Consider the following 24,883-nt stretch of genomic DNA (forward strand, 5'->3'; position numbering starts at 1 on the left):
CCATTTGAATTGTATATTCTATTTAACTCCTCCAAAAAACAAAATTATATTTGGTGCTTGGGAGGACATGTTGTAACAACAGAAAAGTTTCTAAAATCAGTATTTTAAATATACTTTAAAATATAATTGTTTAATTGTAAAAATAAGACAGAAACCGTGTTTCTGTAATATAAATATTTTTGTACTGGACAGAAATAACATTTTTGGAAATTTACAGCAAGAAATCACTTCCTTCTTTGCAAATCTTTCTTAATTACTTATACCCCTATGCTGTTTGCCTTTTTCCCAAATACATTTATAAACATATACTTAATCCTCCAAATGAAGTCCTTTACTATACTCTAAGAAACACTTCAATTTATTGAGTAACTACTACGTGGCAGGCACCATGCTAAATATTTTAAATACATTGTATCTCATCCTCACAGTTATCACTTCCTTTGCTAGGAGAAAGAGTATAAAAATTCATGCTCTTCTTTGTTCTCCTTTTCTTTCTTTTTCTTTCCTCTGCCTATACTTCTCAAAAACAATAAAAGCAAATAAAAAACAAAAAAAACTTCAACAAAAAACGAACTTCGGTTTAAAAGGAAAAAAAACCCCTGGCTACCTTCTTCTCATATATAATGTAAATCATTGTGATTAGATGATCCCCCCCCCCACACACAAGGAACAAAAACTTAAGATTTCATGTTTTTAATTCTTGGAAATATAGAATGAAAAGCATTTAGAAAAGCATTAAAAATGAAAAAATATTAAATTATAAATTTCCAAATTGAATTCAAGGACAGCTCCATAGACGTCAACATGCCCGTTTTAACTGATTTCAAAGAATTCTTTGGGTCCCCAGCAAATTCTTACTGGCCATTCCTTACTTTTCTCTGACTTACTGAGTTTTTATATTATAAAAACTGAGTTTTAAAGCTATGTCTTATTGCTTTTTGTCTCCCCTTTCTGCCCCTCCATACCCCCACCCAGAGGACAATGCTTACACAATGTAGGTAATGCAGTTAATTTATGAAGAACTGAATTAAATTACTGACCTTCAAATCAGAAATTCATTAACTGGGAAGATAATATTTTATGCAAGTGTATATCACTTTACCGAATAGGTTAATTCCTGAGTCAGGCTAATTTCTATAAACCAAATAACAGTTTTAACTCTAGGAAAAAAAATCCCAGATTCACACTTTAGAATGTTATAAATTTTTTTTAAATCACACATTTGGAAAGGAAAGAAAACTGTAATTTCCTAATTAAAAATAATGGTCAAAATTATTTTAAAATGAAACAAACAAGTACCATACCATAAAACATGTTCTCTTCGATCTATATCCAAGTGAGAAGACACGCCCTGGGGACTGGCCTGCCTCTTGAGAAGTGGAAATTTTCTGCATTTTCTCTATTATGAGTAAATACAGTGAAACCCCTTGCTTACAAGAGCACAATGTACATTTCCCCCATTTAAAATCAATCCCCTCTCTTCACCTACCCACAGAATTGCTAGTGAGGTTAGGGAAGTTCATAATGCAGAGGCCCATTCATAATACAATAGTGGGTACTTAATAAGGTCTTTTGTAATATGACTCATTCATCCATTTGTTTGTTTATTCATTCATTCATTCACTCATGCAAATATTTATTAAGTGCCAACTATGCATCATGCACTGCTGTACATGCTGGAAATATGGTAATAAACAAAACACTTAAAAATTCCTGCCCTCTTGGAGCTTACATTCTAGTTCCTCCTAAAAGGGATCCCCACATAAAATAAAAGTATTCAAAATACAAAAGGAAAGTTTTCTGAAAGGCTCTGTTAGTCAGCCACCCCAGAGGAACAAAGACTACAATAAGTACTTCATTTATCATTTGCAATGTGTTTTATTTTTATCAAATATGAGAAACAGCATCCTGGTTAGTTTATTAACTTCTTTGAATTTTAATTATACTTTACTACTTCTAATTTCTCAATTTATACTTTGTATTTCTGACATATTCCTCTAGTTCCTTGAAGAGAGAGAATCCTTTTTCAATTTCCACCCTAAAAGATGATCAATAGGTAGTACCAAATGACGGTCTCTGTAATAAGTCTTTATTATAAAAGAATATGCTTCACAATTACAGGATTGTTTGCCACTGCTGCCTCTACATGACTTAACCAATAACTGAAATTTTGACTGAGGATTCCAGTATCGGAAATAGTTTGTTGACCTATTTTCTTAGCATCTTAACTTCTTTCTTTTTCACTGTCCTATAACTAAACTTAAGCTTCCTAATCAGCATTAATATATGGTAAAGGCTATAATTAGAAACTAGACTTCCCTCTCATCAGAGATTGCAACTAACTTTTGCTTAGCACTGCTGTCAATGCAGTTATTGCTAATGTGCTCTGGACTCTTCTTTCACTGAACCCTCAGTTCCTCCCCCTGCCTTTAGTCTCCCTCACCAAAATCCATTCAAAGTCAGGGTCAATGATTGCAGCTAAACTCTTCTAGATTTAACATAGCCAGGCCACAACCATTACCAAGCTCAGTGTCCATCTTTTCCTGGACTTCTCCCTCTTCATGTCACACCCAATGGTAATGGTTTTTCATTCTCAATTCACAGAGCTCTTTCCACCAGCCACACCCTCCCTTATTCTAGCTGACAGGTACCACAGGAAATTAAGAAATTTAAAAATACGTCAGAGAATAAAGGATGCAAAGCTAGGAATTAGAATATCAACTTTACTCTGCAGAGGATACAGAAAGATCCAGACATTTTTAAAAATCAGTTATTCTCTATATAATTTCTCATCTATATTTCTATATTTTTCAATAAATATTTATTGAGTGCCTATTATGTTTCAGAAACTGTTACAGAGTTGGTTTCTTTTAATGGGAATATACCAACACTGCTCCAAAGGAGGGATGGGTAAATCTCTGATCTACCGGTCATATCCAGTCTTCAGCTTAATTTTTTTTGTCTGGTCCAAAGAGCAGGTATCACGAAATAAAAACACAGCAAGCCTTTAGAAGCCTTTGGGAGCATTACAATGGAGACATAATTCTATAAAGAGAAAAGGCCTGGGCCCTTCTTTTTTCCTGTGTATATCTCTCAGTGTCTCTAGTTCTTTGCACTTGTTTTCACTTCCTCATTCTGCCTCCTTTCCTTAACTGGCTATAACAAAGCACTGGAATATATATTATTTACTGTATTTACTGAATTATGTTCCCATTTTCAACTTAAAAGGCAGACCAACTGAACATTTTATTTCTCTCCTGAAACAGACAAACCAAAAACCTTCTTTGGTTCTTCTTTTTTTGGGAGGGAGAGGGAGAGCGGGGGAAGTAGTAGTTCTATAGTCTTTGAAATTTCTTTCAGAGATTCTCTACCCATTGACTCAGTTAACCGAAATTCCATTTTGGCAAGTATAAATATTGCATCAAAAAAATAAAATAATAAACATTGTACTTCAAGAATCTACACACAAAAAAGGAATACAATCAAAGTTCATAAGGCGCAAGTGTAAAAGATAAATAAATATTTCATGGAGAAAGTAAATTAAAATCTACCCAAATAATTATTTCAACAAAAAATGGAATAGAAATAAATGCATTCAAAGAAAAAGAGTTATCATTTTTTATACACTGAAAATAAGGATTGTTCACTCCTAAGAATGGTCTCCAAGCAGATTTTTATCATAAAATTACTGTATATTTCCCATTTTACAATTTCTCTCTTCAGTAGTTACTATGAATTGTAAATTATTCAAACGTGTAATTTCCCAGAAATTAAGTATCTTCCTAAAAATTCTATATAATCCCCATTACAAAAGAATGTCACAGTATCTTTTCTTCACCACACAAAAAACTATAATAATTATAAGTTATTCTTTATTTGTCATCTTTCTACAGAAATGATCAGGAGTTAGCCTTACCAGAAAATTATACACATTATGAATACAAGAGTTTTAATAAACTACTGATCAGACTGTTATGTTGCAAGTATGACTAGAACATGATATCACAAATTAAGTCATTAATTCCAAAAAAAGTTTATTAACAAAATATTACAAAGAAGTACAAATGGACATCCTATCTACCCCCTGCCTCCCACCACCATCGGTATGGTCCATCTATCTATCTCCCTTTTAGTCCAGGGCATGGCCTTAAGGAGATACAAGAAGGGTAAAATACTTTCCCTGTATTCCAAAGGGCCTTAATAACCACCCCAATATCATCATGTATTTAAGTTATACAGTCCATGTCAATGTTTAAAAATTTTTTATTATCTATATGACTTGCCATAAAAGTCTCTTCCTTTGCAATACACCAAGTACCTAAACTGAATGGAACATGTCAGCATCAACACTCATAAATCATGTTTAGATACAGGAAATTTCCTATCACTAGTATGTCTGCCTTGAAGAAACAGTTTACAAATGAAAGCTCAGAGATGTCAGAAATGATTTTCATAGACATTTACTAAAAACACCAAGTCAAGAACATCTTGTTAATGGAACTAAATTGAAGTACATGGAGACATTTGTTAGTTGTGCTTTTTACACTGACTTTAAATCAAAGCTAATCATACATCTAATCTTACTGCTATTACCCAATTTTCAAGGATGGTTCCTTTTCAATTTGTTATTTCAATAAATCTAAGGTTGTTTCATACTTCTCTTTCTACAGGTCAGAAGTACTTCTTTTTAATCATGGTAAACTCTCACCACTTTCAGATGTCTCACAGTGCTCCTTAAAATACCAATATAGATAGGGAGATATAATAAATTATCATGTTCAGGAAACAATCCCTAACTTGCTATTTCTGCTACGGCTCATCAAGACAGAACAGGTGGTTTTGCACACTGATGATCCCAAAAGCTTCAGGTAGAATTTAATATATTTTTTTGAGTAGTAAACTCTGGCCTTTTGGTTTGTGGAGGAAGCTAGGTCAGAGCTTACTACTATACTTCACTCCTTGTCTAAGAGTTACTCTCATAAAGAACATGAGTTCAGTGCTGAACTTAGGTTGTAGTAACATAAAGGTGCTATACCAGTGAACATTTTTTAGGAGCTGGAAAATTCACATGACCACTCACTAAACATAAAATTATCATTCCACAAAGATTTTATTCACATCAAACTTGCACAGTAGCAAAAAAAAAAAAAAAAAATCAAAACATAACTAAGCCACATATCAAAGAACAATATACAATAGAAATTTGAATTTCTCAATGGCATTGGAAGGTATTTCCATAAATAACATTTACAATTCTAATGTTAACGTCTTTCAAGGTGTCTGAAGCTTCACAGTGCTAAAATTGATTTTTATCAAAACACATGCAAAAATGTGCAACATAATAATCCATATTAATGACACAGAAAACACACCAATTATTTGTTATTCCAGCACGGCCATGCCACTCTATGTTTCTAAAAACAAACAAACAACTCCCCAAATCCAGGTCCCATTCATTCTTCAATTATGCCTTTAGTCACTCTGCTTTATTATATTCAAACAGTCACTGTTAGTGCTCTTCACCACGACTTTCAGGTTGACGTCACTCCCTGCCTGCTGGCTGTCAGGACTGGGGGACGCCCCTCTCCCAGACTCACCTTCTTCCGGATGTCTTCATCATTTGCTCCAAGAGAGGCATAGAGCTTGAATGCAGCCTGGCGGAGTTCATGAGCATGCTTTAAGTCATGATCAAGCTATGAGAGGGAAAAATGATATGTTCCAATTCAGTCCACAAATTAAACTTTCAAAAAAAACGAATCAAGAATTGAAGAAAAAAATGTTAACAACTGCTAACATATTTAGTGCCATAACTGAATTTCCCAGTTATTTTTGGGTTCTATTTACATAGAGTCTTATACCGAGTCTTGGCCATGTCTGTGTCAACATAACCTGAAATGCATATGGTCTGCTTCTGTCTAAAAATTAACACTATACCATTTGACACTTATATCTGACAAAACTTTATCGACCTCTGATCCCTAAAAATTCATTGTTCCTAGATGGTAGCCTTAGTGGCATTAATACTTGCTTACAGCAACTCTTTGGAATGTTCTCTCAAAAAGAAGACTCTCCAAAGCCTTTCTAGTCCCAGAGCACAGTTGATAAATTGAGTGTTGTTGCAAATATCTCTTTAGATGGCCTAATTTCAGCATTTAAAGCTTTTAGAAACAGGGAACCTTTTGTGAAAAACTTTAACAAACAATATGCCATGGTAATCATTACTAGATATTTCAGTTATCAGAGACTAAGGTTGCTTTGTTTTGTGCTTGAGAAAATTATTAAAATTACTCACTAGTATGAAACAATTAATGCTGTCTTTCAACATGCCTAACTGACTTTATAAAGATAAATAAAGACAAAATAGAAGCATGTTCTCGGGACACTTTCAATGATGGACTATGAACCAGTAAACATACAAGGAATATTGATAATGTAAATAATTTTGTAAATAAGAGTCATAACTTAATTCATCTAAATGAGTACCACTTTCTCCAAAGGGGTAGTTACCTTAGAAAGGTTCACTCTTATCCAGTGATACAGATGCTGTTCACAGCATTCTAAGACTCTCTTTTGAAACTTCCTAAAGAGCTAACTTGCCTATCTGTTAGAAATCTTAGACAGTGGCATATATTTATCAACTAAGAGAGTTTCAATTTAATTGTTATTATTGGGGTATGTGAAGATGGGGAAATCCAGCTGGATAATAACATTTAAGATAAAGAAAAAAAGAGTAAAAAACTGAAACTGATTTGAGGTAGTTCTGAAGGCAATTCTTAAGAGCAGTTTCAAAAATGTTTTCATCAAAGCTGGCACTGATGGATTAAGTGAGGAACTTTCCAATATACAATAGTCGCTTTGATATGTAAATTCTAAAATAACTATTCCTAAAGTCTTAACCACTTTCTAGTCACAACTTATATACTAGAATACTGACTTGGACTAATATAATATACCCTGTAAAATTGTACACTATACCAACATGTGAGAATTTCTCTCTATGGGTCCAGGAACTTTCATGGTCAGAAAGCACTAGATAATCCATCCTCAAAATTAAAGATGATAAAACAAACTAATACTCAAGGTTGGTATTGGGAGGTCATTTAAAAATATATTATTAAGACAGTTTTACTGTGATGGAAATGAAAAGGAAAAAAAAAAAGCCTATCAGAAGGGATAATGTTCTGCACACCAGTTAAGTGATTCGCACATGCACTGGCTAGAAGTTCTTAAAACTGTTTCCTCATTCTCATGTCACCAAAGTGTTCTATTTGCCTTGCTGGGGTAGTCAACTTAGGGTGTTCAAGAAGCCACAGTTAGGGCTTGCTCATTGTACCAGTGAGATCATGTGTTACTGTTAGTAAGTGGCCAGAAAGAGACCAGGCAAAGGAGTGCAGATGGTTCAACATAACCCATCACTTCTACTTGAATAGTACTAAAGGTAGAACAAACACATAACTTTAATACAAAGAGGGCAGTGCACATTATTAACGCAAATATCAATGAAGGTTATTTTAGGCCCTTCTTAAGAGAAAGAAAAGAGAACCTTAACAGGTTCATTTTCAACGTTCAATGCCAAATGAACAATTGCCTGCTAGATGAAGCAGCTGAGAGCTTTGGAACTCAGGAGCATGGGGGAGGTTGAGAAAATTATTAAAACAAAATTGCCATTGGGGCCACTGGCATAAAATATACAGTCACATTCAAGCAACAGTACTGGCTACTAATTAAGAAGCAATGCTCTCTCTACCATGATGTCCTTAAATAAACTTTCTCTTATAGAATGTGGTTCTATTATGCTTAGAGAAATAGATTTGATGAACAGGTTGAGAAGTAAAAAGTAAAAAAGAATATTTACCTGTTCTAAGGTACTTATATTTTGAGGAAAAGTTAGCAAAATTTTGTTTATGAGTGTTAAGTGGTACTGCAGCTGTCACTAGCAGAACCCAATGTGAAAGTAAAGAAAAGGGAAGAAAGTAAAGAAGATGGCAGAAGTTAGAAGAAAGGGTAACAAAACAAGAAAAACTGTGTCTGGTGGAAGGAGAGTAAAAGGTCTCTCAGTAACAAGCAACAAAAGATTACCCTTGGCCTAAAGAATGCAAATGTACCAACAGAGTTGATTCTGTGACCCTGAAAAGGATTACATGATGCTGATATAATTTATCAATGCCCAGCTTAGAGACCCACTATTTTGGGGTTTCATTGGGAATTAGAGATGCAATCTTCTTTCCTGTTTATCTGTTTAGGAAAAAAAATCCTGACAATAAACATTAAATAAACTGGATTAAAAATACTGATAAAATAGATTATACTGCTTTATGAAAGAAAGTAGAGTCCTTTGTTTACAAGGACTATGAACTGTAATTATTAGCTGTTTCAAAGTTAGGAGCTGTTTAAAAAAAACAACCTTAAAAATATACCTCCCTTGAGCAGCTGAAAAAGAAAAAAAGAACATACCCTTTTAATATCAGTGATGGCACTCACTGAACTGGGATATTTGAAATAATCAGCAAGCATGGCGATGAGGTGATCAGTTATGCTAGCGATTCTCTGTAGCTCAACATCTGGTTCAATCAAATAGGCAAGTGTTTCTGCTCCTTCAACTCTCTCCTCCAATAATCTCTCCTTACTGCACATTCGAACCAAACAAGGTAATGTCTGAAAGGCAGTGAGATTAATTATTTGTTTTTTGGGTCAAGGTAAAAGCTTGATGGAGAGCATACAGTGACTGAATCAATCAATTGTTTTTATTAGGTGTCACATTTATGATTACATGGTTCCCTTAATGACTTTCAGAGAATGATAAAAGGCTTTTGGAATGCAAAAACAAAATCCAGTGCATATTAATTACTTGTGTATTGGCATACTAAACTTAATCATACAAACTACATTAATACAAACTCTAATCAGGCTTTTGTGATTGACTAGATTGAAGCTTTTTGATACAACCTTGTAAGAGACATTTAAGAATCTCCAGCAAATGATGTCTGATAGTTCTGCCCATCTATGCATTTATTTACCTAGAAGAGTTCTGGTAGTCCAATCAAGAATGATTTTGCTTAGAAAAACTATGCTATCTTTTCCTCAGTAAGTAACATGGCTATCATGCCTGTGTATTTTTGGTTTGGGGATTAATACTACAGCTGCAAAAACACAATAGAGCTTTAAAAATTCAGTGATCTCACCATTACTCAGATTCGATCAGTTCTCCTGTAATGCAAGTGATGTTATGCATCAATCACAGTTCCTAGATTTTCCCAAGAGCTCCAGTGGACTGACTGTGGCATCCACCAGTCCAATATTACCTCTTGGGTTCTTCAAAAATTTTGGCTACTGGTCTTGGTAATTTATCTACATTAAGCTCTTAATAAATATATCCTGTGTATATATTTTATGTGTTATAATTATTGGAAGCCTTCCTCAACTACTGCAGTCTACTGTCCTCTGCTCTTTTCTAAGTTCCTTTTTTATCTTTGCCACAGTTTAGCACTTTATTGTTCACTACATATGATTTCCTACATATTAGTTTAGGCTCCACAAATCAACCCTAGGATCCTGCGGAGAAGGCTTATTCTTATTTTCCTTTGAATAGTCACTAACATTTATTGATGCTGTATTCTGCATCAATTACTGAATTTCATGCTTACAACTCCATGAAGAAAATAGTAATAACCTAGTTTACCAAAGAGGAAGAAAAGGAAAGTTAGAGAAGTTAAGTAAATAAAACAAGGTCACCTGTATGGAAGCCTTAAGCACTCCATGCAGGGTTGTTTACTTAGTGGGGGACAGGGGTCCTAAAATCTTATTAAATTAAATGATGCCCTTCACCAAAGACTAAAGCAAACAGTCTTCTTAATGCTCTTTTATCCATGCGTTTACCTTTTGAACAACAATAATGACTGATGACACAAAAATGACACATGATCAATTTATTTTGTTCTTTGTAACTAATAAGTCACTTTAATATATTTAATATATTGCTATCCCCACAATAACTCTATGGGCAGGAATTATTGCCTCCATGAGACTGAAGCACCACAAAGATTAAGGGATATGCCCAAGGTTATCAAGAAACTCAGTTCAGCTAAAACCAGAATCCAGATCTTATGACTTTAGAGCCTCTCTTCTCCAGGTTTTTTCTGAATTCTAGTTTCATTTGACATACCACAATGATGATGATTGTTTTCATGTGTCATTTACTTATTACCTTTCATTATGTCTTTTTGACAATCTGCTACGATTGTGATATAGTCTTTACCTGCAGAACTGGCAAACCTCTTGCCTACAAAATTTGTTGCAAACTGAATGAAAATCAAGGATTAAATACAGTATTTTCTATTTCACCCGACTTACGTACTTTCACAAATTCAGTATCTTCCTAATTACCATAAAAGTGAAAAAGTTGTGGCAAGGAAAGGATTATTTCACCTTGACTTTTAAAACACTTCTAAAACCAATGTTTTTAAACCACATGCCATCCCACTGAAAAGAAAGTATGATGTTTTTAATATTGTTTTATGCCACCCACACATGCCATAATGATGAATGTGTAAAAAAGAAATAAGAATAACAATATTTATACACAATACTTATATGACTGGATAATTCTTACAACCTGTTTCCAGAAAGAATCAGCTTACCTTTAATACAATACAATTGTCATCTGTCCGAATTGCTCCAGCTCTACACATGTAAGTTAAACTGAAATAAGATGGCAGAAAATAAAAGTTTTTGCTCAGATTTTAAAACTTTAAAAGAAAAACTATTTGTCTTTAACATATTATATACACATACACACAAAAAATTGACAAGAACTATCATTTATCTTGAGGCTTTGAGAAGGTTCTGATACCCCCTTATCTGAGGTTCAGTCAATTTAACAAAGAAAACTAACTGATATACATATGTGTAGAAAAAAAGCAGACATTTATTTTTTAATCTACGAAATTGTTTTAAAAAATAAATGGCTAAATAGGTTGATAAATTTTGAGGCTAAGTACTCGGTACATGGGGGTTCTTTAGATTTTTCACTTTAATTTTATGTTTGAAATTTACTGTAATTAAAAGGGAATAAAAGAACACTGAAAAATAAAATATAAGGTTAACAGACTAAGTTTAAATGAAGTCAGGCTGCAATATTCTAACTACAATAGCAGTAGTAGAAGCCATCACAGAAGAGGCATTTAACTTCTAACACTTATAACTATCCATCAGAAATTAGCTAACCATTCAGAAGTTACCAGCAGTGGCTTTAGAGATGAGTCAAAGAGTCGGTTCTACTGAAAAATAATTTACCTTCACAATTATATCTTGCTTTGAATAAAAACAAAATTAATTTGTATTCCCTAGGCAGGCCCTGAACATTAAGCACTTCAGAAATTTAAATTAATGAATTTCCTTTTTGAATTAGATTCCTTCAGTAATCCGGGGGAAAAAGAAACAAAACTAAAACACAGTATTTTGGCTTCTACAAATAGCTATAAACAAATCAGCATATTTCTTTTACTTATAGAGGACTGAATTCTTTGTAGCTGTTATCAATATCTTGAGGCTTGTTTGTTAGCATATTGTTTTTGGAAACTATTTACTGAGAACATTACTTTATTAACAAAAAGGCAAATGCTCAGTTTTGAAGTTAAGACAAAAAAAAAACAAAAACATACAAATAAACAAACAAGAAAAAAAATTCCAGATGCATGAGTAATTTATTGAAAATTTCTCATTCTCTCCGAAATATTAGAGTCACAGATTCTTAAAGATTGATCCTAAATTGATACTTAGCATAGAACCCCACAGAATAGGTGTTTAATACATCTGTTGAAGATAAGAAATACAGAATTATCAGGTGTCATGCTTGTATGAGTCAGAATTAAGCAAATAACTTTACATAACTACCTTATAACTGTCACATATCTATGAGGATTTTTTGTTGTTTCTATAAAGAAGAAGAAGCCACATTCTCTAAAATCATGCCTTGGTTATTAACTTCAATTAATTCTCACTCCATGTTTCCACACCTTTATATTTTTCTGGCTTAATGCTTAGCACAGTATGCACTGGTTAAATCTGATATAATTCTGTCAACTGACATACAAGGAGAATAAGCTAAGAATGTACTGAAGTAATGTTCTATAGATAGTCTCAGATGTTATAAGAATTACTGTTCTGTATAACACTAGTAATAAGCTGAGTAAAAAGGTCACATTCATTTAAAAAAAAAGAGACAACTCCATGACTTTCAGATTTCAAAATCCCAAAACAAGATGGGGATTGGAAGCCAGCTGATCAGGTTGCTCCAAAATCCTCTGAGTTATTGATAAAGCATTGTTTTTCTTCCCACATTATCTTAACTTTTACCATTTTGCTGACGTGAGCTGCATCTCAATTGGCTTATCCCTCTGCAACATCTTCACAAAAATCTGTGGTAATAATTCTCCATCAACCAAAACTAGAAATAAAACAAACAACAAGGATTAAGGAACTTCTTAAAATCTACAAATTTCATAAATTAAATCACGTAGGTGTCACTGAAAGTTCCAGCCTACCATTTACCAGGGTCATCGATACCTGGGGGTTTTCAAAAGCTAAAACTGAGAAGCATTTCAGTGCTTGCATTCGAACCTGTAAAAATAAATGAACAAACAAGCAAAACAAAAAAAAGCATTTATTTTAATTTTGCAAATAAGAACTTTAACCTCTCAGAATCTAAACTCCTTTTCTGAATATATTAACTAAACTAAATCTGTTTAAAATACTAAAAGAAGGCCTCAGGGCAAAAAAATAACAACTTTATAACTTGAAGAATATAGGAGTTAAAATTAATTATAAAAAGTTTAAATTAATTTTGAAGTAATAGAAAAGAAAGAGTGAGGGAGAAGTGGCAATTAAAATGAAACTGGATAAATTCCTATTCGAAGTTAAAAGAACACTGCACAAAATACAATGCTGATATAACAAAGGGAACTTAATAACAATTAATTACAAAGTGCCTTTCAAGTGGACATTTCTTCTTCCCAAACTACAAACCAGAGAACTGAAGGGAAGGATAAAAAAAAAGTATTCTTGTAGTTGTATATGGGGTAGGGGAAGGAGGAGAAATATCATGATAGGATAAGCATTTGAAAAGGACTAATTGAACTTTTAAAGCACCTAAGAATTGTGCTTCTACTCCTCAAAACTAGGTTACTGGTCTGGATTGAAACCGAGGGCCCAATGTCTTGGACCACATACAATATATCTTACAGTTTGCAAGAGCTACCATGAAAGCTGTTATTTTTCATTCTTTCTTTTTAGTTTTTACCAGATGATTTAGTCCTCACTTCCAAGTCTGAGTGTATATATGATGTTCTTACGTGGAACCTGAGGTTGGCAGGCATTCACAGGAAAGGTAGCTGGAGTGTGAAGAAGGCCTGAGCCTCACCTGGGCAATGCTTGCCACGTAAGCATGTGCCCACAGGTGGAACCTGGAGCATGTTAATGACCCCTCACAATGGAGCCTTCACAAACCACAATGTTACCAGATACTTTTTCCTTACACAACCTGTAAATTTTTAAATTTGTTATGATAGATAAGGAAGTCCAGCAAGGAAGAGAAAGACATGCAGGAAGAGCACGGGGAATTAATGAAGCTATAGGATGGAGAAGAAGATGGGGCAATAAAAAGCCACCCCAATAACTGCTTCTTGATGTGCAAGTGCTGACTGGTTTCAGCCTGTGTGTGGAACAGAGTAGAGGGAGCAGCTCTGAGTATGTATTTCCTTCTCCTATTTCTAGCTAGTTTCAAGTTGGCTCTATCCCCCATGCCTATTCTCATGAGCTCATCGTCAAGACTAAACTTTGGGTGTCTGAGGTAGGGAAAACATACACATTAGCAGGTCATACCTATAGTAAAGCCAAGGAGCAAAAGAGCATCTAGAATCACTACAAGTAGATAGGAGATAAAAGTAGATAGGAGTTTGCAGGAAACTCATAGCACACCCAGCTCTAATGTGACAAAATAAGGACAATGTCCCAATTTACAAATTAGCTACCACATGCAAACTGGACAACCATAAATGGCCAAAGTATTAACTCGTTGCCTGATAATATATTATGATGATACTTAACCATATATAAAAGACAGTAAGGAAAATTTAATCAAGAATGCACTCGACTTTTTAACTCAAAACACAAAATAGATCACTTTCAAATGCTGATATATATGTGGTATATGCTAAAAGTCTGAATCACTGTGACTAAACAAATGTCTCAAGTATGAAATCCAAAATCTTTCTAGAGACTGACACTGTCTCTATACATGTTAAGGCACCAACTCAAGTGGCACTGGCATCTAACTAGAAAGATGTGAAATACCATTAATGATTACGAATGAAAATCAACAGCAATTCATGTCACAACCATATTCTGAAAAAAGTGGAAATGCAGGGGCAGCTTTTTTTAAAAGAGCATTCTTTAGGTAAAAACAATATCCCATTAACACTTTACTGATACAATGTTACTCTTGATCATGATGCCTACTAAAGAAGCAATAATATGTGTGTGCCTTTTTCTAGAAACCACGACTCCAGAAACCAAATACAAAGTATAAAAATCTGATCATAATTTAACTTCTTACTTTGTAGGACACTGAGGTTAGTAGGTGAGCAATATTCTGAACTGCACCATGGTTAAATAAAATTGTTTGATGATCTGGTCCCTGTAAGAAAAGAGAATACATTACATTAAGAAACATAATGATCTATTCCAATAAAACCACATTTATTTAAAGTCACCACAATGTAGAATTCTCAATTACTCTTTTCTTGTATAAATCCATCCCCCAAAAGTAAGATAGACACTGCTTTCAGTCCTGCAAGAGGCTGCCATATCTTACCTCAGCCCAGCTCTAGAAGTGCTGCTGCCTCTTTCCCTCCCCCAAATAAGGAAAGAGTCAGGGGTAACTCTAAAACTAATTGCAAGAGGAAATGGATCAGAGCCTAATCTACTTAACACATCAGGAAAGTATGAGCAATGTTATAGTAGGAAACACAATGCTCTATATCATAACTATTTGTCTTTTCAAAATGATCACTTGAGGGAAGTGAAAGGAAAATCAAAGTATTTTGTTTTTCATTAACTCCACTTTCTACTAATCAATTTACTGAAGACCTTCAAGTTGGACAAGGTAAAGGCTAATGTGAGGTTTTTAATTTGCCACAATTCTTAATTTATGCCCCACCTCATCCATTCAGTCAATGAAAAGTCAATTCAAGCCAGGACAAGGGTGTTATTTATTGCTTATCATTCTTCAGAAGAGAAACATAGCACTGAAAGGTAGGCTAGCTGTCTGGGATCACCAGAAGAAACCAGTGACTGGCGAGAAAAAAGAGCTCTCAAACGGATCTCTCCAATCCCCAAGTTAGCCCAACTATCTTGCAGATGCTCATTCTTTCCTGGACCACAACATCCATCTTTCACGTTTCTGAATACCATAACAGCCATAATCTATTTTACAGGTAACAATCTCCTAAGTGTTTTATATACTATTAAAAAGGTCCTTTAAAAATAAATACAGTGTTCGCTTCAGCAGCACATATACTAAAATTGGAACGATACAGAGAAGATTAGCATGGCCCCTGCACAAGGATGACATGCAAATTCGTGAAGCGTTCCATATTTTTTTATTTCAAAATAAAAAAAAAATAAAGTGAGGAGATTAAAAAATAAATAAATACACACAATAATTTAGCAATTTCTCTCATAAATTTCTACATATTTTCTAACTTCTGATAGAAAACAATAACCAGCTATCTTCTGATGATTCTATAAGGGCTTCAGGACAGCATCACCCACCTTCCTATCATTTTCAACACAAATACAAAGTGAGGAGTTTAGGGAACTACAGGAAAGGAGGGAAAGAGAACTGAAAACTTACATACCAAACTAGGAAGATCAAAGATCTATGCTATTTTAGAGGAGTTTCCCAAAAATGAAAATTAAATAGCTTTATTCCTGAAAAAGTATCTAGATTATAATTTAAACATTTAAATCACCTAAACCACCTCCCAAAGCCTCACTGATTATCACAGCAGTTTCAATTCTATTTAAGACATTTGGAATCTAAAATTTTTGACAACAGTCTTTGAGGTTTCTCTTCTCCTGTTGCTTTGACAGTGCACAGGTCAACTCACAGGATTAAAGATGTCAAACAAACCCTTAATTTTTTGAGGTGGGCAGGGAAAGGCTTTGAGAAAATGACAATTTTGTTGCAATTCATTTAAGAATGAGCTCAAATCAACAGGGTCAAGCATTTCCCAACATTGAAACATTGTCTCATAGCCAGCCCTGGCAAACAGGTATAGGAGAGACTCCAGAACTCCGTGCCTCATTAAAAATCTTTCAGGATCTATTCTGGAGTGTTCAAGAGAGGACAGCATCTACTAGTCAAAACCACAGCAATCCCCAAAGGGCACTGAAAATTGGACCCTAGAGATATAATTATGTGTCAAATTATTATGTTAAATTATGAGAGGTTTGAATAATCCATTCCCTCAAAGTCACCCAAATAGCTTTTAGCATTACTCATCAAAAACGTCTCAACAATTTTAGGATTGCTCATCTGAAACTTTTCAATGCTGTTTTAGTTGAAATCGCAAATAAAAGAAAATCATTAAATCACTAGTTCTTTTAAAATGAGAGAACTAACACTCAGAATTTACAGATTTACAGCCACACTCATGCCACTGACAATACTGAAGAACATCGTGAGAGAAAATCACTTTGACTCAAGTCTTAATCTGATAATTAGCATTTGCCACTGTAATTAAATGACCAGATTTAAGTGCTCTGAGACATTACACCTCAATGAATCATTATAACATGCATAAACCCAATGACAACAGCAATAATCTAAAATACAATATTAGCTTTTCTACTGACACACTGACACGTTTCTTTGAAAACAGTGATCTGGTGATCTCTGTATTATCATTCATTATAAAAAACCTTTTATTTTTATGTTGTTCTTTTTTACATATAGAACCAAAATGAGTAAGATTCATTAGAGAATTTTAAGACTCATTCACAGGGGTCCATTTTGCAAAACTTAAATGGGACAGCACTTTAAATTACTAATTTGCATATACTGATGTCAATATTAAATAAATGTATATATACTTAGGGAAGGGGATAGAGCTGAAAGGTATTAAAGCATTTGTGTTATGAGCTAATCATAATTATAACTCTGGAATTCTCTCCCTGAGTTATTAAAGAGCAAAAAAAAAATAAAAGGCTAGTAGTAATATTAATTGGAATTCTAACTTCTAAATTGTTGCCACTTCTTAAGCAGATACACAGATTTCTGAGAACTATCAATTTGGAGTTTAAGACCATGAGGGCTAAGGGCTTCCCACCCTAAGGGCAACCCCCCAGTTCTGTGGGTTGAGCTGGAGAAGGACTAAAGAGAGATCTGGTAGGAGTCAAATGATAGCTCCTCCTCTCCAGTTAGTTCAGCTACTAATTACTTCCTTGCAATTGTTTTTACAAAATCCTATGTAGGACCCTGGAGGGGAGTAAGAGCTTTTTCGTAATAAAAAAAGTTGTTGCAATCTTTGGGGCAAAAAATTTGAGGGATAAAAAGTTAGAGGTCTTATAAGCAGCAGGGAAAAATTATTTGTTTGGCCTTTTTATCACCATTTGTAAATACAACTTCATCAGTAAGGATATTCATAAAAAAGAGGGAGACCTTAGGAAAAAAAGACACATGCACATGGATATCCATTTAAGTGATTGTTGACTAGCAAAAGACTGAAAACAATCTAAATGTTCATCAATAGGAAACCAGCTGAATAAAGTATGGAACATTCATACAACGGAATAAGGTAAAAAAGGAAATGAGAAAACTATGTACTGATACAAATGATCTCTGAGATATACTGTAAAGAAAAAGAAAAGGTTTAGAACAATGTATATAGTATTCCACCCTTTGTGTTAAAATGGAGGAAAAGGATATACCTATTGTATGTGCTTGTATATGTATAACATCTCTTAAAGAAAATTAAAAAAATCTATTAATATCAGGTCACCTCCAGGCAGGGGAATGGATTGGCTGAGGACAGGGATGGAAGAATAATGAGGCAACCTTGCTTACTTAGCCATTCTTTTAAGTTCTGCCAAAATTTAAACTGGAATGTCAAAATTTATAAGGCAAAAAACCTTAGTATGCTGACAAGTAAGCTAAGTCTGATTTAGGCTTATCTTCACAATTTACTCTCAGTTACCTATTTGTTAGAAGGTAAAAAAAACAAACAAAAAGTCAGATTCTTAGGAGACTCTTCTCTTTTGCTCCTCATCAGAGTCTCCATTACTATGTTTACAATGAATAAGCTATGGCCTCTGCTATGTCAAATGAGACAATGCAAGGAAAGCATTTGGAGCAGTGCTCAGCACATGACAAGCAGCCAATATGTGGTATTTATAATTATACCTGCAGGTGCATGGATGACATGCGAGAACAGGAGGCACACATAAAACTCAGGCCCTGAGAATGTCAATATTTTCAGGTACTGCAGAAGCAGGGTTACATCCTTCTGGAAGGGTATGTAACAATAAATATATCAAACAATTGCACTCTGGTAACTGATCTTCATAAATAACCTAAAGATCTGTGCTAAGATGCAATTTCAATAACGTTCAACAAAAGAAAGTTTATAATAGAAATTAGAAAATACCTAAAATGCACAATGGGGGTTTGAGTAAACCGTGGAATACAACATAGTAATTAAAAATAAGACTGTAAAAATATATTTATTGCAAAAGTATGTTTGAGCTACACTGAATGGAAAAAAGTATAAAATATTACATATAGTGTGATCTGTTTTAGTTAAGGAAAAAAAAAAAAAGATACAGCAATTGGCTATATTTCCAAAGAAATAACTACTACAGCTAATGATCAATATTACTACTAGCACAGCATGTTCTAAAGATTGATTATTTGGTGAAATGCATGACTCCAAATGACTCAAAACACAGAGTCATGAATATTTAAAATTAAAACACATTATAGAGATTAGCCAGTTCAAGTTTGTTATTTTTCTCATAAGGCAAAAGGTTTAGAAAGGTAAGAAGGCAAGCCCAGACTCACTCAACTAGTTGCCTAGCAGTAGAGCCATATCAAAACTTCAATATGCTATCTCCGTGTACTTTCTGCTATACCATTCAGCAACTAAGGAACATGTAAGATGAAGATGGCCACTCTATTGAAGAATACAACACACTGTCATATCTGTGACTGTTGCTCAGTCTAGTTTTAAAAATTGCATTTTCACAATTTACACAACTGAATTTCTATGAATCCAATTGGTGGTTTTAAGTGGCTTACTTCCTTAACTCTAAAGCAATTTTGAGTGAAGAACTTTTTTAAAGGACTTAACTATTTCTCCACTGAGAAAACACTCAGTGAAAATATAATCCACCCCAAAGATAAGTGACATTACTTTTCATCTTTTGTTTCATTTTGGGAAGTGCAGGGCTGGCAACCTGCGGAGTCACACAGGATTCCATACTTAAAAGGGCTCCACTCTTGGTTTAATGCTCTGCCGTTGCCATCTTAAAATTCTTAATTTTTAAATAAGGGGCCCTACGGTTTCATTTTGTACTGGGCCCTGCAAATTACGACGCTGGTCCAAAGGAGTGATTTGGACAGAGTAACCCTAAATAATAAACACCCGAGAATGAAATTCATGCCAAGTTAGCTTCATGCTTTTTTGGAGAATGGCTTTACTGAACCACTTTACAGTGTTCTCTTGGTTATTACTCCAAATAAAAAAGGTGTAGTCCATCCAAACAAGAAAATGTCTAAAGGCAACTGACTTTTTATGAGTGGCCTGCCTACAGAAGTTTCTGCTTCTTAACTGTGCTCTTCTCAGAATTAATTTCTCAACCAAAACCAGAAGACTAGGGCAGAACAACATCAAAGCATAAACAGGGAAGCAGGGAAACTGACCCAGAGTTAAAAAGGCAAAGTGGATAATCCATAAATTTAGTGTCTTGTGAAGTACTATTTATAAACTGGACACTCCCAAATATTTATCTTTAGCCCAGATATATTCCCTGAACTCCAGACTCATATGTCTAATCGCCTATTTACAATCTTTATTTGGATGTCTCATTTCATCTTAGAAACCTTCTCTAATAAGGGCAATTTTGTCTTGCCAGTTGCATAAGCCAAAAATGTTTGGGTCATCTTTGACATCTCTCCGATATCATCTCTTTCTCACTCCCCTGCTCACTTTCTTCCAGCATACATGGTATTTACTGAATAACCCAGGCAGTCTCAGGGCCTTTGCACTTGCTATTGCTTCTGCTGGAATGCTCTTTCTCCCATAGAGCTGCATGGCTCACTCCCTCATCTTCTTTTAGTCCTTGCTCAGGTATCCTCGTCTTGGTGGAACATCACCACCATCAACATCACCACTCCCTGAACTCTGTAGGCCCCTTCTCTGCTGCTTTGTTTTCTCTACCTAGCATTTACCATACATACTATATAAATTATTTAGCTGTCTTTCCCTACTAGAACATAAGCTCTACAAGACTAGAGATTTGTCTGTTTTATCTAATACCTAATGCCTAAAACAATGATGGCACATAACAGGTACTCAAATACGAACCGAATGAAGGGTGAGAACCATCTTCATTTTTATCTATTTCCCACAGGACACACCCCCGAAAAAAAAAGGATTTTGATCAAGGAATTTATTATTTGTTTTCTCTAGAAGTAACACTGATATATAACAATACTACTGACTTGTAATCTAAAATATATAAAGACTAAATGGAATTGTGTTTTATTTAGTATACAAACCAATTTCAGATATTTTATTAAACACACAGAGACACAATTTCTATGACATATAATGGAGTCTGTATGGATTTAGTCTACTTCTATACTGTGGACGCAATTTATACAAGTAATCAATATTTATAAGCAGGATCATAAGGCATTGTAATATCCTTCAACTAAATGGAAAAAAAATTAGTCAATATAATTTTAATGGCAAAGGTATTTTATTAAATTGTAATATAAGCAGTGGACCTTGTATTGTGTATATGATGTTCCTCAGTAATCACAAACATTCAATTATATATTGAATATAACCAATCCATTGAGATAGCAGTATTTATAACACTGGTGAATGGAGTTGGACTTAAATGTTAGACATCAAATGGCTTTACTGAATCACCTTGGTAGATAATGAAAGCTTTATATTCCTAAACTCCAATTATTCTTCTTTACATTTAACAAAAAAATTTCATTTCAGTACTCCTCTCAAAACGGTGACTCTCACCATCTCTCTTACATTTTCTTACAGATCTCTAGATATTTCTGGTACTCAGAAGCCTCCCTAACACATAAAAGAGATCACAAATAAATAATCACCCATGATTATCAAAAGACTACTCTCAATATACTCTATGAAGCAAAGTAAGTAGCACTTCACAGAACTCTTCAATTTAAGTTTTGGTCCTTTTACTGACAGAGAAACTTTTCTCAACAATGAGAAAAGAATACCTCTCATTTCTCCATGTATGAGATCACTTAAAACAATTTCCAACAATGTGGAAACTGAGGAGGTGGGAAAACAATTATTATCACACCCTGCTGGTAAGTATAAAATAGTACAATCTCTATAAAAGACATTATGTGATAAAATGCATGTCATCTTTGATCCAGCAATTCCACTTATAAAATGTCCTTTGTACAAAGTATGTATAGCAGCTTTGTTTTGTAAGAGCATAAAACTAGAAACAAAATAAATATCAACAGAATACTGGTTAAATAAATTATACATTTACAGAGCAGAATATCAGGCAGCTGTTTAAAAAAAATGAAGGAGCTTATGTATTAATATGGAATAGCCTTCAAGATATGTTAAGTGAGAAATGTAAGGTGCAGAAAAGTATGTGAAGTATGCCACCCCACAGGTTTGCTTATATGTGCACAGACTATCTCTGTGAGGATACACAATGATGGTACATCTCCTGAAGGCATATAAGATTTTACATAATAGAGAACATTTATTCTGGTTCTTACTTTACAGCAGTGTGAGAAGATCTGACAGATGTACTCTTGGGTATAGCGGGACCTGCTAAGCAGTGCCATAAGGTGCGGTATCACTGTGGCATCCTGGAGTTGAAGAAAAAGAGAGCACAGCAACAAGGAACTCAGGTACTGCTAGTGCACTTGACAAAATATTAATGAGCAGGTACATATTCAGTATATCTTGAATCTTAATGACAGTAAATCAAGTCTTTATAAGGACTACAAAAGCAACATGGGTATCAAAACTGTCCAGGCAAAGGACAAGGAAAGGGCTTCAGTATTCAACCTTGACAACAAAAACGAGAATAGGAAATTCTCAATTTCTCTCCTATAATAAAACAAAATCATTTCAATAAGACTCTTTACAGTAATCTGTTCTGAAACTGAAATGTGAGATAAATAATAAGATTTATAAGAATAAATAGCTTCTAGGGAAGAATTATTATATAAAAATAAAACCTGACAATTTTGATCTGAGATGTTATGGTACGTATCACTAAGCACTAACAATCGCTCCTGATGACTGTAGTTATTTTCAATCCGAACGAGACAATTTAGATGATTAGCAACTTCTCATAGTCCATTCTGCCTACTGATGACACTTAGCAATATACATGTGGCACAGGGTCCTGCTGCAGGGTTCTCCAGGAATTTTTTATTCAGAAAACAAAAGGAAGTAAAAGTTGATAGGGGAATTTGGCCTGAACCACAAGTGGAATAGGATACTTAAGCCGCATAGTCAAGATGATGACCATGCTCTCACAAGTTCTAGAGTTGTGCTCCTCAAATATGAACATGCACGCAAATATCCCAGGGGATCTTAATATACAGATTCTGATTTTGGGGGTTGAGGTAAGACCTAAGATTCTGTATTCTAACTAGCTCCCACCTGAGGCTGATCTTGCTGATCTATACACTGCACTTTGAGGAACCTCACAAAACATAATAGAAAGAAGAGAATATCCCAGGTATATAAAAGCTAAGTAGGAAAAGAAAAGGCTGTTGATTCCCTTGCTTGTTAGTACGACTCTCTGTTATCACAAGCAGTTTAAAAACAAAATAAAAAACTTAGAGAATCTCAAAGAAATTCAGGGACTTATTTCACAGGAAAAAAAAAAGAGAAAAGTGAGACTGTCAAGCACATGTCTATTTTGCAGCGGGTGGGAGCAGGGAGAGGAAATTATGTTTCCATTGGCAGAAGACAGGGAAGCAGAAAGAGGCTATGACAGAACAGTCAAATCAAGAGGTAGATAAAAAAAAAAAAAACCTCTATTAAGTTCCTAAAGCTACTTCCACCTCCTTCCTTTCCTTCATGCTCTCCCATCCCTTATTTTTCCTCAGTTACAACAGTCCCCATCCCATTTCTTCATACCTGCCCTCTTTCTGCCAATTTTGCTAGATGCCTGCAGTTTACCACTGATTAAACAAGGCAAAGAACAGTTACATAATTTGCCCAAAGTCACTCGTCTGATAAACAGGATTTAAAACTAGAAATCTTTCCCTCTTCTGACTGGACTTACCCGTCTCTAGTTTAGTGCAAGAGTTGCTATAAAGTTGGTCTCTACACAATCCAACTCACAGAGGATAGTTAATTATACTGAAACACTGCTCTCTGATAGTTATCTCTCACCCAAAACCTTTCACGGATTCTCCATGGTCTCTGAGGCATAAATCAAGATATTTTGTCATTTAGACACTTCCACTGTAGAATTCACCTAACTTCCCTGGATCTTAATTTTTCTCTTGTACAAAAAAGTTAAGTAGGCCTAGACCAGAGTTTTCCTAATTGTGCACTGTGATACATTAGTGAGTATGAAATCCATTTAGAGATGAGGAAGAAGGAGTTATAGCAGGCGGCTGGGATGAAATTCTTACCATATTAAAGGCTTGGGAGCCTGGGGGTAAGAAAAGCTCCTACGATACAGAAAAGAAGGCAGGTGAATTGGTTTAAATCTCTTTATAAACATGACTACTGGACCTCTGGAAAATTAGACTAAGTATTCTGCCTACTTCTACATGTTATTTCTCACACAGATACTTCCTGGAATGGCCTCCTTCTCCACTTCTCTAAATCTTACCATTATTCAAGAACCAGGTCAAATTCTAGCTTCTCTATAAAGCCTACTCTGCTGAACTTTAACCTAAAGTGAGTTAACTCCCCATCACTTATTTAGCATTAAATATACTAGCTAAATTTTTACATATGCATAGATAAAAATGTGTCTTTTTTTTTTCAGCAGTTTGTAAATCCCTCAAGATTTCAGACTTTATCTTTCACTTCTTTACATAGCCTAGAATATTTGATATTTGTAAATAAACAAGAATTCAAATACTTCATGAGATCTTTCTATAAAATAACAGTTATTGTAACTTTTGAGATCCTTCAGTATGCTGTTATTGAAATGTAATTGATGATTCAAAAACATCTAAAACTCACTGTATACAATAGCTCCTCTGGAGTGACAGGACTGGTGAAGATGGTGCGCAGGCATCGGAGGCAAGCCTCAATGAACTTCAGGTCTGGGGACAGTAGTCCTATTAATAGAAAATAGACTTATAACTCATCCTTTCAACCATGCTTTAAAACACCGCAAGCTGATTCTAATCTTTACTTGTGCAAAATGGCTTCCCAACATACCTTGCAGTAAGGCAGGGATAATATGGCAGTCCAGTAGAGACTTGACATTGTTTTCAGTACCCATAGCAAGACTTCCCAATACCACTGCACATTCAGTTTTCAGCTCTGTGCTTGAGGTTTCTTGCTGAAGCAAGTACAACAATCTAAAAAGAAGGAATTTAATAAAGAGA

At 34.5% G+C, this 24,883-nt stretch overlaps 1 protein-coding gene and 1 non-coding gene across 4 annotated transcripts in view; one reads left to right on the plus strand and one right to left on the minus strand.

Annotated features, from left to right (window-relative positions):
* ARMC8 (armadillo repeat containing 8) overlaps positions 1 to 24,883 on the minus strand; it is a 117,965-nt gene that overhangs the window by 57,038 nt on the left and 36,044 nt on the right. For all 3 annotated transcript variants that reach the window (XM_037844224.1, XM_037844234.1, XM_037844217.1), the window contains 9 exons: positions 24,714 to 24,856; positions 24,513 to 24,610; positions 22,067 to 22,159; positions 14,612 to 14,692; positions 12,543 to 12,618; positions 12,355 to 12,445; positions 10,638 to 10,698; positions 8,455 to 8,655; positions 5,598 to 5,693 (listed from right to left, as the gene is read on the minus strand). In XM_037844224.1, the coding sequence (XP_037700152.1) occupies positions 5,598 to 5,693; positions 8,455 to 8,655; positions 10,638 to 10,698; positions 12,355 to 12,445; positions 12,543 to 12,618; positions 14,612 to 14,692; positions 22,067 to 22,159; positions 24,513 to 24,610; positions 24,714 to 24,856 (940 nt within the window). The remainder of the gene's footprint in view (positions 1 to 5,597; positions 5,694 to 8,454; positions 8,656 to 10,637; positions 10,699 to 12,354; positions 12,446 to 12,542; positions 12,619 to 14,611; positions 14,693 to 22,066; positions 22,160 to 24,512; positions 24,611 to 24,713; positions 24,857 to 24,883) is intronic.
* LOC119510829 lies at positions 15,550 to 15,656 on the plus strand. Its single transcript, XR_005212037.1, has one exon. It is a non-coding gene; the product is annotated as a U6 spliceosomal RNA (small nuclear RNA).

This window comes from Choloepus didactylus, chromosome 1 (genome assembly GCF_015220235.1).
Source record: "Choloepus didactylus isolate mChoDid1 chromosome 1, mChoDid1.pri, whole genome shotgun sequence".
Taxonomy (NCBI): Eukaryota; Metazoa; Chordata; class Mammalia; order Pilosa; family Megalonychidae; genus Choloepus; species Choloepus didactylus.